This window comes from Theropithecus gelada, chromosome 3 (genome assembly GCF_003255815.1).
Source record: "Theropithecus gelada isolate Dixy chromosome 3, Tgel_1.0, whole genome shotgun sequence".
In the NCBI taxonomy this organism is placed as follows: domain Eukaryota; kingdom Metazoa; phylum Chordata; class Mammalia; order Primates; family Cercopithecidae; genus Theropithecus; species Theropithecus gelada.
In genome coordinates, this window is record NC_037670.1 from 85,006,511 (window position 1) to 85,024,853 (window position 18,343).

The following is an 18,343-nucleotide window of genomic DNA, read 5'->3' on the forward strand; positions in this document are numbered from 1 at the left end:
TACCCTATAACACCATTTTAGTTACTACAAAGGATACATGGAAACAGAAGGCTCAATTCTGTCCTATAGGGAATAAACCTAATATTTAATAGTCTAAGATGTTTACATTTAAAAAGACTTAAAAGATCAACTACTCCACACACCAAACAAGAAAATATACTTTCTCTAGTATTTAATGTCAGTACTGTCAAATTTACATAAAAGTGAAAAAATTAGGACAGATGAAAACCTAGTTAACCCAAATTTTCATATTATTCATGTTTTCACTATGTCTCTCTATTCTGTTCTATAAGGTAATAAATTAATAAAAACTTAACTCCATCAGCCAACAGGTACATTGACAAGGGAAGAAGTACCCCATTGATCCAAAGCAGCCAAAAATAAATGAATAAACGAAAAACACGAGAATAATAGGGGATTATTTTCCCCTGCAGAATTTAAAAATTAAAATTGACAAATAAAATGCTTCAAAATTCCATAGATTTAATGGAACATCAAGTAAAAATTCAATTCATGGCTTTTGTCCTATGTAGCCCAAATTAGTACTCACAAGCACCAGCTCATTTTTAACATGTGTGAATAGTCTCAAGAAGATAACTACTAGTTTACATTCACATTTTATCTATTCATGTTTTGTATATTCACCACATGCATGACTCTATTTTACATTTACACCCTTATTTTCTCGTTGCCTCAATTCCTTCACTTATCACATGAAAATTTTAATAAACACCCTGAAGTTCTTACACATGGAAGAAGGCAGTATAAGTACTTTCCAGTGTACACTACCCTCCACAAAAAGTCTAAAAGATTTTTACCTGCAGAAGGTGATGGCTTTACATCTACAGTAGAGGCAGAAGTGGCTGGGTCTGTGTTTACTGAAGCATCATTCACTTTCTGTTGATTCCCCATTTTCTTTGTGAAGACATTATTATTATTAGCCTATTCAAAATGTTAATAAGTTGTTAAATGAGTCAATGAATTAGCTATATTTCCTTCTTGCAGTAACTAAGTACATAATATTTTTACATATTACTTTAGGAAATCCTAAGAAGTCCACAAAAGCTGCTCTTGTTTTAAATGCCAACAAAGACTAAAGTTATACACATCATTTTCCTCACTGACCTAAATGTTGCAAAATATGCCATATTTTGCTTTTTCTTATAAACTCATCAAAACACCACCAAAATAAGTCATTCACAGAAATCTACTACAAAGTTATAATGTACTCAAAAGGCCCCAGGCCAAATTCATACATGTGGATGAGTCATACTTAAAGTATCATATTTTTTCACAAAACCCTTCCTACTTTACTACATGCATTTCTTGCTTGTCTCCTCTGATTTAAAAAAGTAGGACCAGGAAAGTATCATATGCATCATATTCAGGTTTTAACTATGTTTCTTCTACATTTCCAGGAGTTCCTCAGATAGCAAGCCCTGTATTTAAGTACAATTTAAGGACCCACATTGAAACATACATACCTCAAAATAAAAACATTTCCTTGGCTGTCTTACAAATCTACCTACCTAGTCTCAAATGGAATACAAAAGAATTAGCTAACACTCTTTAACTGTTCCTAATCTAATAGGAATAAGAATCTTCCTAATATGAGTAGGAAGAACTTGCCAATTACAACTGAGAAACCATCTAAGACCAAGGGATGATTAATGGTGAACTCCAATGAGAACAGATGTCATTGTCACAAGAGTCAATAATAAGTATTAAGTTTTAAGTGATAAAGATATTCATCAAGAACTTAAGGGGGAAATTATCTAGAAAAGAGGACTGTTTGTTCTCTTTGTCTTTTCCTTGCTACTGCCCTTGCTTCCTTTGTTGGCTGTCCAGTAAATTAAAATTCCAGACTTTTTTAAAGAAGAGTTCTGACAATATTCGGCCAATTACTTGAAATCAAGCAGAGATAAATTATATTTAAAAGGTTGATATTTAGAATACTACAAATTTGATTTTCGAATAAGAATACTAACAAGATATTTTACTATGTGTAAATTTAATGATACTTACTGATTGATCTGAAAGTTTGTTTATTTGTTTTTGGAGTCTTTGGCATTCCTTAAATTTTTCTTTATAATGGTCTGCAGCCATCTGAAGACGGAGTTTCAGATCTTCAACTTCTCTTCTTAGTTCGTGTTCCAGTGTATCAGTCTTGTCCTAGAAAGAAACAAACATTCTAAGAAAAAAATAAAAATCTGGTCTCTCCTAATGTTAATAGTAACCCCAACTTCAATCTTACTTTTTTCTTTTTTTTTTTTTTTCCTGAGACAGAGTCTTGTTCTGTCACCCAGGCTGAAACACAGTGGCCCAATTATGGCTCACTGCAGCCTTGACCTCCTGGCTCAAGCAATCCTCTTGCCTCAGCCTTCTGACTAGCTGGGACTACGTGTGCACACCACCACACCTGGCTAATTTTTGAAATTTTTTTGTAGAGATGAGGTCTCACTACGTTGCCCAAGCTGGTCTTGAACTCCTGGGCTCAAGCTATCTTCCCACCTCAGCCCCCCAAAGTGCTGAGATTATAGGTGTGAGCCACTGCCTCCAGCCACTTTTTTCTTTATTTTGGGATTTTGGTTACAGAGCAACACAGGGTCTCTTGTTAAGTCCAGTTTTACATTTTTAGGACTAAGGTTCATTTAAAAAACTAGAGAAAAATAATCTACCTCCTGAAGAGCAATTATTAAGTTCTTAAACAACCATAATACTGTTTTATACAGCTAATAAGAAATTCCAAACAAAGCAATACATATCTGACATCAACATATTTAATTAATAGGGCAGCTTTCACCAACGATTAAGAATTCGCTCACAGAAGTTTTTCTTACAGCATACATTAACTGTAAGCCAAGAAGTCACAATGACTAAACAAAAGGAATGAAAATTTAACATTCTCTGATCAGATATCTGACCTGCCTTATTTTAACACAATTTACTATTTTGTGAGATTATAGTGGTTTTTTAAATCAAAATGCAAATTCAAAATTAACTTGCTTTACCTGATCTTTTTTCATAGCATTCAGTTTAAGTTCTGCCACTGCATCAGCTAACTGCTTTTTCACTTTCTCATTTTCCAAGCGTGCAGTATGCAGGTCTGCCATTGTTCTGTCTCGTACGTTGACAGCATCGCTAAGTTCTTTAGCCAGAAAGACAACTTCTTGCCGAGTGGCCTGAACCTGTTCCTCTGCCTTACGAAGTTGCTCCTTTAAAAAAAAAGTATCTTCCTGAAGAAAGCAGATAAATATATTTGTAATTCAGCCACTCAAGTAAAAAACAGAAGCAGAAACAATTTTTGCATATTTCAACAGGGCCAAAATTTTAGATATTGATTTTTCTACTCATGACTTACAGAGTATATGCCTATAAAAAACTTAAGAGGTAACTTTGTTTTAGGTTCCCTCTATAACAACCCTATGTACTTGGTTTCACTGCTACTACTTCATACCCAAGGAACCTAAAGTACAGGGAGTCAGGCAACATACCCAGTGCTTAAGGACCTGCCCAAACTGAGGTTCAAACAAAAGATCCCATCCCCCAGAATCTCTCCTCCTAGAAATACTGACCCTCATTTTGTATGACTACCCCGTAAAAATCATTCCAAAAGCTTCTTTGTAACACCAAAAATTTTGGTTAAAAGATGTTTCCTACTTTCTACCCTAAAAGACATCGCCAGGCGCGGTGGCTCATGCCTGTCATCCCAGCACTTTGGGAGGCCGAGCGGGGAGGATCGCAAGGTCAGGAGATCTAGACCATCCTGGCGAACACAGTGAAACTCCATCTCTACTAAAAATACAAAAAAAATTAGCCGGGCGTGGTGGCGGGTGCCTGTAGTCCCAGCTTCTCGGGAGGCTGAGGCAGGAGAATGGTGTGAACCTGGGAGGCGGAGCTTGCAGTGAGCAGAGATCACGCCACTGCACTCCAGCCTGGGCAACAGAGCGAGACTCCATCTCACAAAAAAAAAAAAAAAAAAAGACATCAAATATAATCTAATCTATTTCACATATCATTATAAAAACACAGAACAGATTTAGGCCTTAGTTCTAAAAACAAAATATTGATATACAAGGAGTAAAGACGAGCCACTGGGAAAATGAAAAATAACGCATACTGCTTGACAAATCTAAAAGTATCTTTAAAAAGCTAAAATTGCTGTGATGAAATTATTTCCTTTAATATTAATGTTTAAACATTATAACATTTAAACATTATAAACAATAAATTTAGTTTATTCAACTTCCTGCTTTTAATCTCTGCACTAAAAATAATGTAAAATCAGGAAAAAAAATGCAACCTAATATTGGTTTCTAAAGTGTTAGCCCATTAGAAGGACATGTAAATGATGATTTTAGGCAGTGTTGGCATGGACAAAATCTTCGGAGGCATCACACTAATAGATCTACCTGTACAAATATTGCCAACTTCTATATGTCAAAGGAGAAGAAAAAGAACTAGAAGAAAATTATATGTAATATATTCAAGAAAGGTATAATAATACTTGACATAAATAACTTTTCTAGTCAATAGGAAAGGGAGAAACAAAACAAAAAAAGTCAAGAGTCATGAACATACAAAATTTTTTAAAGCAATAAATGCAATTATGCAGTAAAAAATTCAACTCACTAACAATCAAATAAATAAGTTAAAACAAATGCCATTCACCTTTCAAACTAACAAAGATTAAAAAACAGTAACATTCCAATATTTGCATGGGTTTTGAGAAACTGGCACATTCACAAACAGGTGGGCTTATATAAACTGTAACTGGCATCTTTTCTCATCAGATGTTTACAACATTCATCAGCAACTTAAAAATTCTCACAGCTTTTGATCTAGCAATTTTATTTCCATAAGTTTCCAAGAAAATTATCAAAGGGCAGACATAGGTTTAGCTTTACAAGGATTCAACAAAATACTAAAATAATGAAAAATTATTAAGAACCTAAAATGTCTACCAATATGAGAATTTATGATAAACTATGATATACTACTCCCATATTATCAAAGTCTGTGCAGTCATTACAAACAATACATATCTCATATACTCTTGGTAGGAATAAAAAAAATCAACAGAACATTTTGTTGAAAGGTAATTTGAAAATAACTATCAAAATTTAAATACTCATTGACCCAGTAATTCCACTTGAAATAATTTATTCTACGGATTATAAATGTGCCTACATATTGCTATAAGGATGTTTACTGCAGGATGCTTATAAAAGCTGAAGACTCTAAACAATCATATACTATACAGTTGTTAAATGAAGAGAAGAAATACTAGGCAGCTGTTATGATGAATGAAAAAGATTCACATGTGTATCATAGTGCAAGATATCCATTTATAAATTTTTTTAAAAAGGAAAAAATGTATAAATTCTAATTTGTGTTAAAATATAAATATACGTATATTCATAAATTCAATATTGACTTATCTGAGAAGGGATGAGGGTTACATTTTACTCTGTACCCTCACATACTGTTTAAATTTTTTTATAACCATAACCTCAAACTACTTTTACAATCTTTTAAAACGCTTTAGCAACTAGTACTCATTTTTCTCAGGTACTTCCATAACTAAGCTTTTCCTCACAGAAGTCTTGCTTAAATAGGAAAAAGATGCTTAGAGAAATTTTTAGCATCTTATTAAATAACGAATAATCAAATACACTTCTCATGTTTGCACTGGCAATCTGTTACATTAAAAAGTAACAAGGATTAATCATTAATTCTAAATGTCATGCACTTCTGACATTTTAGGTATTACATTAACTATGTCTGAGTATTTTTAATAGCAAATTACTAAAAATAACATCATAAGAAATAATGAATCAATCAAGGGAAATCTATATAATGGAATATTATATGGCCATTTTTTTCAGATGAGGAAGATCTCTATGAACTGATATGGAATAACTAGCAACTTATTTTGTTCAGTGAGAAAAAGATGCAAAACGGTATGTATAGTAGTGCCACCTTTTTTAAGAAAGAAGAGGATAAAGAAGTATGTATGTACATGTACACATGCATATATAAGCTTATTTTTACAAAAAGAAACATAAGAATAAACTAGAAACTTATGAAAATGTTTACCTATGGGTATAGGTAAGAAAAGGGTTTAAAAAAATAAGGAAAAGATTGAGACCTCAGAGTAAAATTTTTCTATCATTTTGACTTCTGAACAAAGCAACTGTTTCACATATTCAAACAATAAAATTAAATCAAACAGAAGAATAAAAGCAAACATTAAAATTAAATACAAACAAATGAAATTATATTACAAATTTATAACATATGTATGCAAAAAAAAAATAGTTCAAGTAACTTTTGAACATGGTGATCTATACATCCTTAGTGAAACATATTCTAAGAAAAAAGAGCTGTAAAAATACCTTAGCTTTATTTAGTAGATTTATTGTTGGAAGTGGCATCGATGTAATAATTGTGAAACCATTGGTGTGTACAGCTGGATGGAAACACATGAGTAATAACGATGTTTTAGAAACAAGAGTTCTCACACTGGGAGAAGACAGATAAAAATATGGAACGGAGCAAAGGAAGGAAGAATCCTAAGGTACTAAATCTGAATTGGAGCTACCAATATAAAATAAAGATGCAAAATACCCACTGAAAGTGCAAAGCAGCAGCCCCATAGTAGCAATAGGATCCCGTTCTTGGTTTCAAAATACCATTACCTACTAAAAAAACCGGAGTTTCTTGGAGAAATGGTAATATCAGGTCTGGGGGAACAACCTGAAGTTAGAACATACAGTTGTGCCATAAAGCAAGTAAGTATTCAAAGCATTACAGGAACATATCAGGACAAAAAAGCAGGCTTGAAAAGATTCCCCTGGTTAAATTCAGAACAATTTGGGAACGAAAAAGAATAATGATGATTATGCATAATATGCAACAAAAAATTCGTAAGTACAAAGTTATATTAAAAAAAGAGGGAGGGGTGACAGGAACTTCCTCATTATAAAAGATTACCTACAAATAAACATAAAAGGAATAAGAGAATTTTTTAAATCACCATTTTTCTATCATTAATTATTACCAACGTAATAGCTGCTGCAGGTGAGGAGCATCAAAGGACAATAAAACCATTGGGGAAAGGCTGTTGGAGAATAGGGCGTTTATACAGATTGCTTAATAATCACAAAGAAGAAAAGAAAGGCACCTATACAGAGACAGGTAGGCATAACTTTAAACAAATTATTAAACCTAACATTATCAAGAATGGAACAAATCAACATTATATAATTTCTGATATGACTCCAACAGGATGGACAAAACATCATCTATGTCTTTTCTTGCAAAAATGTCTCACCTGAATCTAGTCATGAGAACAAATCCAGATTATAAACATTTTCTCAGACTAGCCTGTCTTCTCCAAAAATACCAATGTCATAAAAAGTATAGGGACACTATTCTAGATTGAAACAGACTCAAAATACAACAATCAAAATAATATGTAATCTTTAAGTCTGAATCACAAAATTTTAAAGGTTATATAAGGTTATACATACATTTGGGGCAATTTGAAAGTGAACTAACTATATACAAGAATGACTATTAATCAATGCTAAATTCTTAGGTGTAATAATGGTGTTATGACTATGGAGAAGAATGTACTTGTTCATAAAGGAGACATGCTAAAGTATTTAGAGTAAATTATCATAATACTTGCAATTCACATCACTCAGGAAAAAAGGGCATATAAATGAGGGAGATAAAACAAAGAAAAGCAAAATATTTTAGCATACATTAGTATACACTGTTCTGTTCTTCCAATTGTTTTGTAAATTTGAACTTTTTCAAAACAAAAGGTTGGGGGAATTAAAAATGAAAATCATATTGCATACATTTCATAGGTATGTTTTACAATCTTCAAATACATATAGCAAAAGTACTTACTTTACTTGAGGTTGTAAGCAGGAAAGTCCTTTGCAGATTTTCCTTTTCAGCCAAACATAACTGCAGCCTGCCAATCTCTTCTTTGAAATGAGTAATCACGCTTTCTTTATTCCCATCTAAATTTTTTAAAGTCTGGACCTCTGACATAAGCTTGGTATTTTCTATTTCTGTATTCTTCAAATGTACCTGTAATGGTGTTTGAAAATGTCAAGAACATTCTAACTCCATGACCTAAGTCAGTCAAAGTTTAAAATACCATTATATTTCTAACCCAAAGATAATTAAAGGAAGGAAAGACATACTAGACTAGGATTTAGGAGACCCAGGTTCTGCCAAATGACTAGTTAAGCATGCAGGAGCAGAACGCAGCTTTTCTAAGCTTTTTTATTTTCCATAGAGATTATTCTAAGGCCTAACAACATTACCTGATCTCTAGTCTTTTCCTTTGATTTAATGGTTTCAGGTTCTCTTTAAAAATGCAAATAGATTTGGCTGTTGTTTTGGGGAAATAAATTATGTTACTTGGCATATTCAAATCTGGCATGACAAGACTCTGGAAAACTAGAAGGGGTACATTCAAAAACAACATCTCAAACAATTCCATTTTCTGCAGGCTAAAAGTACGATATTACTTAGTTTTAATGTGCCGAAAAATGTATTTGTTGACTAACCCAACTATGTTGATTTTCCCATGACTTTCGCTATTGCAGATTTGCTCCTAACAGATACACAAATCAAATTCAATAACTGGAATTATAAGTACAGACCCCTAGTGTCCACTATCAAGTATATCTTATTTTGGTTAAGAGAACTGAGGAGAAATGAATTAACTTACTTCTTGAACTTTACTCTTTAAATGTACAGAATGCTGAAGGACTAATTCTTGTTCAAAAGGATAGAATATTAACTCCTGATTCTCTGAAGGCATCAGCAGCCAACACCCTTGCAGCATCACTTTAAAACACTACCTGATTTTCATAATCATCAGCTCATTAAACTGACTTAACAAGAAACGGACTTAACTCAGAATGTTCTTGAAGTTCCTCATCTGGAATTGCCTTCAGGAAATGCTTATGAGCCACTTAAAAAAATAAGTCTCAATCTGCACCCACATTATTAGTTAGTGACAATTAAGCTAACTACCCTATATTTCAGGGTTGCTTAAAAATAAAATAAAATAAAAACTGCCAGGTGCAGTGGCTCACACCTGTAATCCCAGCACTTTGGGAGGCTGAGGTGGGCAGATCATGAGGTCAGGAGATCGAGACCAGCCGGACTAACACAGTGAAACCCTGTCTCTACTAAAAAAAAAAAAAAAATTAGCCGGAGGTGGTCGCGGGCACCTGCAGTCCCAGCTACTCGGGAGGCTGAGGCAGGAGTATGGCGTGAACCCGGGAGGTGGAGCTTGCAGTGGGCTGAGATCGCACTACTGCATTCAAGCCTAGGCGACAGAGTGAGACTCCATCTCAAATAAAAAAAAAAAATTAAAACTTCAAGCGGTCAAGATTTGTTAGTAGTGATGATATTTTTATAAAATGACATCTCTGAAGATATTCTAAAAGTCAAACTCTAAAACAGGATCATTACTAAATTAATGTTCTCCCCAAGGTATATATATATGTATATTCTTAAAAAGGAAAAATAGTTACATGAATTGTGATAAACAAGTATCTTAATGTCATTAAACCTCTTCAACTTATTACACACTACCTGTTAAGTATGTAAAACAGAAGCAAATTAATTCCCTGAAAACTAACTTTTAGGGGTGATACACAACATGACTGTGACTTCCTCCTTGCTCTCTCCTGGATCACTCACTCTGAGAGAAGCTAGCTGCCATGCTGTGAGGATATTCAAGCAGCCTATGAAAAGACCACTTCAAGAGGAGCTGAAGGGCCTCCTGTCAAAAACCACGTGAGTAAGCCATCTCAGAAGCAGCTCTTCCAGTCCCAATCAAGCCTTCAGCTGACTGAAGCCGCTGCCAACATCCTGACTGCAACTACACAAGAGACCAGAGCCAGAACCACTCAGCTAAGCTGCTCCTCAACTGCTGACCTACAGCCCCTAAGCTTTGGTGTCATTTCTTTTGAAGTAACAGGCAATAAATATGGAACAAATAAATTACCTTATAAAGTTCCTTCTCATCCTTCTCTGTCTTCAACTGACATTCAAGTTGTTCTCTTTCATGTTGTGCCTTCCTGAGTTTGTCCTTTAAACTGAGATAGGTATGATAAAGTAACATTATAATGTTTTAAAGTTTTAAAATTTTTATTGAATTTATTTTTTAAAAGCATGAGAAATACCTGTCTAACTCAGTTTCTTTTTCAATTGCTTTATGTGTTACTGACACAATATCTTCCTCAAGCTGGAGGGCTTTGGATGTAGCATCACTGAACCTCTTCTTAAACTCTTCATTTTCCATTTTTAAACTTTGTGTTACTTCAGTAAGACCCTGAGAAGTGAGAAGGTATTTTGAGAAACACAGAAACATAATCAGCAAAGCAAATTTGCATAGCTTTAAGAAAACTATGTATTCTTACAATTTTAGTCCCGCATTTGTTCCCTCCAAAATTGAGAAGCTAAGACTATAAAACCTGAAATGATAACATATATTTAAATTTTCATATACTAAATTAATCGATAATTTGTTTTTTGTTTGTCTGGGGTCTCACTTTGTCACTCAGGCTGCAGTAGAGTGGCACGATCACAGCTCACTGCAGCCTCGACTTCCCATGCTCAGGTGATCCTCCTACCTCAGTCTCCCAGGTAGTTGCGACTATAGGCACTCCCACCACATCTGGCTAATGTTTCGTTTTTTTTTTTTTAATAGAGACAGGGTTTTGCCATGTCACCCAGGCTGAAACTCCTGGGCTCAAACAATCCTCCTGCCTCGGCCTCCAAAAGTGCTGGGACTACACGCATGAGCAATGAATACTTTTTTTATATACATTTTCCCCCACCTTCAGACTTTTCATGTACCCTGTGTGTTGATTTTACTAACTTTTCTCCACCAGGGGGCAGGCAAGAAAAATGAGGAAAAATTTTTAAAAATTAGTCACGACAAATCAAGTCTTACACAACACCATCGAGGTTAACATCCACTTTTTCTAGCACAGGTAACTAAGTCCCATCAAAGCACTAAAATATGCCTAAAGCCATGTTCCTAATGTTCTTGCTAGTGTGACTCAGACGCCTAAACAAATATTCAAAGATACTAAGACAAATACAAAAGAGGTAGTTAGTGCAACAAATTGAATGTATTTCTACTTGGAATATTCTACTTTAAATGGACGATTTATAAGACTCAAATATAACAGTGTATACAGGGAGGTGCTTTGTTATAGAAAACTATACAATAAAAGAATTGGTAAATTAAAATAAAATTATTTTTATTAGAGAACAGTTTTAAAATTTCTCCCCAAAACAGTAATACTTACCTACCCAGCAACGAAAACTTAAAAAATTATCATTCTGCCAGGTTAAAAGTATGAAACATTATATAGTATTTATATTTCACTTTAATTCACATAGAAGAACTCACCCAAGTATTTTGATAGAATATCATTTTAAATATCTTGCTAGAATATGCACATTGCTACATTATTTTATAAAAGTCAGATACACCCTATTGATATATTTTTGTTCAAAGCAAATGTTTGACTGTAACACTAACCAAAAACTGTTGTACAAAATGCGTTTTTTGTTCCAATGCCATAATACCAGAGAAAAAACAAGTAATATTTATTTCCTCTGCAATCATAATGATTGCTGTGAAACTGGACACATTTTCAGGATTTGTTGTGTTGATTTATAAAGACAGCCAGAGAGGTTTCTAAATAAAGTTTACGGGTTTTTTTTTTTCATTTTTAGTTTTACCAATGCTCTCTTGGCACTGCAAGTACACTACATATTTAACCCAAGTATTTCTCCCTAGGACAAAATTAGCTTCCAATCCTGAAAGTAATGAAGCCCTATAATGGGTATACAGCATTCTACAAAACGCACAGGAAAAGAGAAAAAAATCACTAGCAACTGAATGTAAATCATGAACTAATTGCTTTGAGTCAGTTAACTTCACAGTGAATTATATATTAACTCTGACTACAAGCGCTTAGACTGTTTCTCTGGTGCCCATAAAGGCACCTGATAGCTTCTCAGCATCCAAGCCTCCTTTCAAAAGACATGAAAATTATAAAGTAAGGATTAGTCTTCAGGCCTCTAGTTTTCATGTCTGAGTTAAGCATAAGCATCTTCAATGTGGCTCAGTCCTCCTTAGCATGAAAAAGTTAAGAGCTTTGCCATTTCAGACAACTAGGAATCCTGCTTTCAAAAATTAACTTTAAAAGAGTAAAATCTAAAACACAATTTTTCTAAAACACTTTTGGTCACCATTTGTAAATCACGCCAAAAGCACATCATAATTCTAATATTAAAACAAAAAAAACCTCCATCAGATAATTAAGCCTGCTAAATTGTATACCTATAAGAAAACAATCATAAAAATTGGGGCGAAAGGAGATAAAGAGATGTGAGTACTTCAGATTCATGCAGGGACTTTCCTCTCACTCCTAAACTGAAAAATCACTGTTTCCAACAGCCACTACTACCAATTCCCATAAGTCATAACTCTCACATATGAATAACCACATAAAAAGATTATGAATCATTCATCTAGGTGGCTAAACACATTTTAAAAGTATTTAAAATAACAGAGCACATTTATTCTCATGTTAAAAAATAAAATTCTGATTATAAACAAAAGCATATGAAGAAACCAGATATAGTATCACTAACAATTATCTAGAAAAAAGGAATGGTATTCTAGATTCACACACAGAGTAAAATTTAGTAAACTAGCACCTGAACACTTTAAATAGCAAATTATTGACAAAACAACTATTTATGAAAATTGCTAGTCAGATTATAAATCAAATCTCACTCATTTTACTTAATCTGGCTTTTCTCAAACACCCTACTTTTGAAATCAACTAAAATACCAAGTTATGATGACAGCTACACAGACTATAAATGCATCTTCTCTGGTTTCTGGAAATCCACCAGACAAAAATAACAATATTTGGCCAGGTGTGGCGGCTCACATCTGTAATCCCAGCACTTTGGGGGGCCTAGGTGGGTGGATCACCTGAGGTCAGTAGTTCAAGACCTGCCTGGCCAACATGGTGAAACCCCATTTCTACTCAAAATACAAAACAAAAACAAAAACAAAAAGAGTAGCTAGTCGTGGTGGTGTGTGCCTGTAGTTCCAGCTACTCGAGAGGCTGAGGCAGGAGAATTGCTTGAACACAGGAGGCGGAAGTTGCAATGAGCCCAGATCACGCCACTGCACTCCAGCCTAGGCAACACAGCAAGACCCCATCTCAAAACAAAATAAAACAAAATAAAAAAAGAAAAGAAAACAAAAACTTTTTAAAATCGAAAAAAGCTTATGGAATTTGGATACAAAGAAAGAGTATTTTTGCACAGCTGTACATGTTTGCGTTTTGAGCTAAGAGTTATTTCAAAAGAATCAAAAAGTTTTTAAAAATAAAGTTAGAGAGTGAAAAAGTTACAGTAACCTAAGGTTAATTTATTTTTGGAGAAAAAAATTTTTTATAAACTTAGTGTAGTCTGGCCAGGTGCAGTGGCTCATGTCTGTAATCCCAGCTTTGGGAGGCCGAGGCAGGCAGATCACCTGAGGTCAGGAGTATGAGACCAGCCTAACTAACATGGTAAAACGCTGTCTCTACTAAAAACATAAAAATCAGCCAGGTATGGTGGCGCGCATCTGTAATCCCAGTTACTCGGGAGGCTGAGGCACGAGAATCACCTGAACCTGGAAGCCAGAGGTTGCAGTGAGCCGAGATCACACCACTACACTCACTGTACTCCAGCCTGGGCAACAGAGCAAGACTCCATCTCAAAAAAAATAATAATTAATTAATTAATTTAGTGTAGTCTAAGTATACAATGTTTATAAAATCTACAGTAGTGTACAGCAATGCCCTGGGCCTTCACGTTCACTCACTACTCACTCAGTGAATAACCTAGAGCACTGCCAGTCCTGCAAGTTCCATTTGTGGTAAATCCCCTGTACAGGTATAACAAATCTTACATTTTATACAATATTTTTACTGTACCTTTCCTCTTCTAAGATGTCTAGATATGTTTAGATGCACAAATATTTACCACGTGTTACAACTGCCTACAGTATTCAGTACACTAACATGCACTACAGGTTTGTAGCCTAGGAGCAATAGGTTATACCATATAGCCTAGGTGTGTAGTAGGCTATACTATCTGTTTGTGTAAGTACACTCTATAATGTTTGCACAAAGAGGAAATCACCTAACGACCCATTTCTCAGAACATATCCCCATTGGTAAGTGATGCATTACTATAGTAAAAAATGTAATGAGGGCTACCTTCAATTCACTGAAAAATCTGCTATGAACAAATGCACTTAAATTCAACTTTTATAGAAAATAACAGATCCAAGCATTATTTTTGTGGTTGGAGTGGAGAGGAGGGGGAAGAGAGACAGGCTACAAATATACTAGTGTCTAAATAATTTCCTGAATATGAATTTATTCCACAGACTACTGATTTTATTTTTTTGAACATTAGGTTTCATATACATTTTTAAAGAGTTAGGGAATAAGTGCAAAAATTTAAGGTAGTATAACTTAAATTACCTTTTAATTAGATTGAATGGGAACTACTCAATGATGTAGTCTTATGAAATAAACTATAAAAATGCTTCATTTTACAGTTCTATACTTATCAATACAAAAATTATGGATTTAAAAGTATATAAATATATTGTAGAAATAATATATTATGAATTTCTTAAAACTTACTTTGTAGAGCAGGTACAATATTAAAGTAACTGGCTTGAAAGAAATATATTGCTATGTATACATAAGTCATAATAATCACCCCATGTATTAAAATTAAGCCTTTTGTATCTTTTCTTGATGACAATCGGCAAAAACAAACAAAAACAAATTCAATTAGATCATAAATTCAAAATTGGTTTTTGGCAATTCCATGTATTAGATAGTAAACGCCTTAAACTGCCTCTGTCCAAAACCAGGTACCTAATGCTATGATAACAATAACAGCTATCTTGAGAGCTACTGTGTAGGAAATTCTATGTGCTTTATGCATAATACATTCTCATTTGATGAACACATGGCCTAAGAATTAGGAACAACTATGATGCTTGTTCACATGAGAAAAGTGAGCCACAGAGAAGTTAGGTAGTTTATCAAAGGTTACACAGCTAGTAAATGGAAGAACTGAGAATGATTTCAACTTTCCAATATTCTTAAAAAGTTTTCTAAAATAATAACTGAAAATTTTAATAATTGAGGTATTGAAATTTTGGTAATTTGATTTTTATCTACTCTTGATATGACCTTTCTTAACAGTGGTACTAATAAATAAAGTTATAAGATACTCTTCAAAGATAATTTCCAGATCTCATTCATAAACTGCTAAATTCAAAGACTACTACATTGGTGTTGTGTGGTGTGGCAGAGACTGTTGGTACTACATTGGTGTTGTGTGTTGTGGCAGAGACTGCTGGTACTACATTGGTGTTGTGTGTTGTGGCAGAGACTGCTGGTTGTCTGCCAAATTATGACCTCCTTTCAACCATAGTAATTACATATCGCTGCCCAACTACACTTTATTCCCAGCTTCTCTTGTAATGCATTATAGTTATCTAAATTATCATCAGTTAAATATCAATGAAATTATATATATTACTTCCACCTCTAGAACTTACATTATTGATCATGCCTTGTCTAAGATCTCTTTCCCCTTTTCAGCCAGCTGAAACCAGGATATGCCAGTGACTAAGTTTCTATCATGAAGACATAAATTCTCTAGGACTCTAAGGGTAGGCAGTGGAATGATATAAAAGGTAACAAGGCCCCTGAATAATCATGTAAAGCCAATCCGCGCTCCCCTCTCCAGACTTCAATGACTTATGACATAGACTGTTACATTAACAACAACAACGAACACTTTACACTGTTGGATTGCTTTGTCTTCACTCTAATTCATTATTTATCCCTGATTAGTATTCAAATCAAGTAACCCATCTGATACACTGCCATTAAGACAAAAAATTAAATTGGCTATGTAATAAAGTATAAGATATGCACCACTGATCATACCCAAATTCAACTACTATTGCAAATTACTTTAAATATGTGATTCTTGAAGAGAAAATGTAGCAACTAAAAGCCAAAAATAAGGAAATTATAAAGCTAGTTCAAACACTGCTACGATACTGAGTACACTTAATCCAAAAACAGCCAATTCGAAGGGCAACAAATACATATGATAGAGGATCCCAAAACAGTAAAGCACCTGTCAGAAAAATATTTGCCTCAAAAATCAAAAATCTAGATATGAGCCAAGCACACTGGCGCACACCTGTAGTCCCAGGCACTTGAGAGGCTGGGGTGAGAGGCTGGCTGGAGTCCAGGAGTTTGAGGCCAGCTGGGAAACATAGTGAGGCCTTGTCTCTATATTTTAAAAAAATTTTTTACATCAAGATACAGAATACTATTAAGCAATAAAAAGAAACAAAGTACTGATCTATGGATGAACCTCAAAATCATTATGCAAATGCAAAAAAAAAAAAAAAAAGGCAAATATAGAGACACAGAAAGTAGACTCATGGTTACCTAGGGATGGAGACAAGGGTATGTAAGGAGTGACTGTTAACGGACTCAAGGTTTCTTTGGGGGATGATAAAAACCATCCTAAAATTAAATTGTGGTGATGGTGGCATGACTCTGTAAATATACAAAAAACCACCCAATTGTATACTATTTTTTTTTTTGAGACGAAGTCTTCTGTCACCAGGCTGGAGTGCAGTGGCACGATCTCGGCTTACTGCAACCTCCACTTCCCAGATTCAAGCAATTCTCCTGCCTCAGCCTCCCTAGTAGCTGGGACTACAGGCATGTGCCACCACACCCAGCTAATTTTTGTATTTTTAGTAGAGACGGGTTTCACCATGTTGGCCAGGACGGTCTCGATCTCTTGACCTCGTGATCCACCCACCTCAGCCTCCCCAAGTGCTGGAATTACAGGCATCAGCCACCGCACGTGGCAAACTGTACATATTTTTTAAAAATCAAGATAATTGACATTAATATAGGTTGGCTTTTGGATGCTTGCTTTCTTTTATATCTGCAACTGAGTAATCCTGGGTACAATTTTACAGAACCTATCTATATTCTTGAGTCCAATAAAAAGCATATTAAATAAAAGTCCACGTTTGTTAAACTAAGTAACATAACGTACAAGCAGCTACTCAGGAGTGTGACTAGGGGAACAGTACTAGACCACCGACAGTTACCAGGCTATATCAAGACAAGACACTTGTAAAAAATATAAATCAACTACATCACTAACCACACTGTTGGGTTCACCTAATAGCTTTTCACAGCAATACTTTCTCAGTGAAGGAAGTAATGCATTTACATACATTGCAGTGTACATTTTTCATTCCAACACAGACCAGTAACAAAGTTTCTGAACCAGCTACTTTGAGTACCATGGAAAAGAAAACTAAGAACAGAACGCCAAATACATGCAGAAAAACCATACAGGCTTTTAAACCTGGGTACCTAGAATACCAGATAATTCAAATCACTTGAGAAAGAACATCTTGGTTCCTCTAAATAAACATTTCTCCTGATAGCAACTCTAAAACACACAAATAGATGCAACTAAAATAGTGCCAAGATAGAGTAACAAGAACCGAATGAACTCTACCACCTGAAAACTAAAAAACTGAATGAAGAACAGCTCTCAAGCCACTGGACGTCAGGATAAAAGGTTAGTGATCCCCGAAAGAAAAGAAACAACACAGGTCACCTCTATAACTGCTCCAACTTATTACTGCCTAGAGAGACTTTTAAGGCCACAGGGCAAAGAGGGCAAACTCAGGCAGAATCCAGTGGTCTCCCTGAGTTACGGGGAGAAACTGAGAGTCTAGGAAAGCTAAGAAGAATAGAGTTTTCAGGACAGAGTACCAGAGAAGGATCATGTAGAAAAAAGAACTCAAGAGATCTGCAAGGAGTCCCCCTCAAGTCTTGAGCTGATTACTGAACAGCATATGCATGTGAGGAAATTAACCCAGGCTGGAGAAAGAATCACCCAAAAAGGACTACAGGGAACAGTGCCTGGAACTCAAAAAGGGCCAGGAATAGTGGTTATTCCTACCAGCCAGAATGGAAAAACTCATAATTCGTGGGAGAACAATTACAGTATAGTCTTTCCTCAGTAGTGGGGAGAGAGTAACCCCAGTCTAAAATGCTGCTCTGGTACCACCAAGCAAAGCATGAAAACAAGGCTCAAAAGGATCAAACTGTTGCCAAGTAATTAAATCACATCC

The 18,343-nt window shown here is 34.8% G+C and overlaps 1 protein-coding gene across 7 annotated transcripts in view; it reads right to left on the reverse strand.

Annotated features, from left to right (window-relative positions):
• The window catches only part of TAX1BP1 (Tax1 binding protein 1), a 92,377-nt gene that overhangs the window by 35,872 nt on the left and 38,162 nt on the right, over positions 1–18,343 (reverse strand). For all 7 annotated transcript variants that reach the window (XM_025381209.1, XM_025381208.1, XM_025381212.1 and 4 more), the window contains 6 exons: positions 10,227–10,375; positions 10,049–10,139; positions 7,924–8,109; positions 3,012–3,236; positions 2,026–2,172; positions 819–942 (listed from right to left, as the gene is read on the reverse strand). In XM_025381209.1, the coding sequence (XP_025236994.1) occupies positions 819–942; positions 2,026–2,172; positions 3,012–3,236; positions 7,924–8,109; positions 10,049–10,139; positions 10,227–10,375 (922 nt within the window). The remainder of the gene's footprint in view (positions 1–818; positions 943–2,025; positions 2,173–3,011; positions 3,237–7,923; positions 8,110–10,048; positions 10,140–10,226; positions 10,376–18,343) is intronic.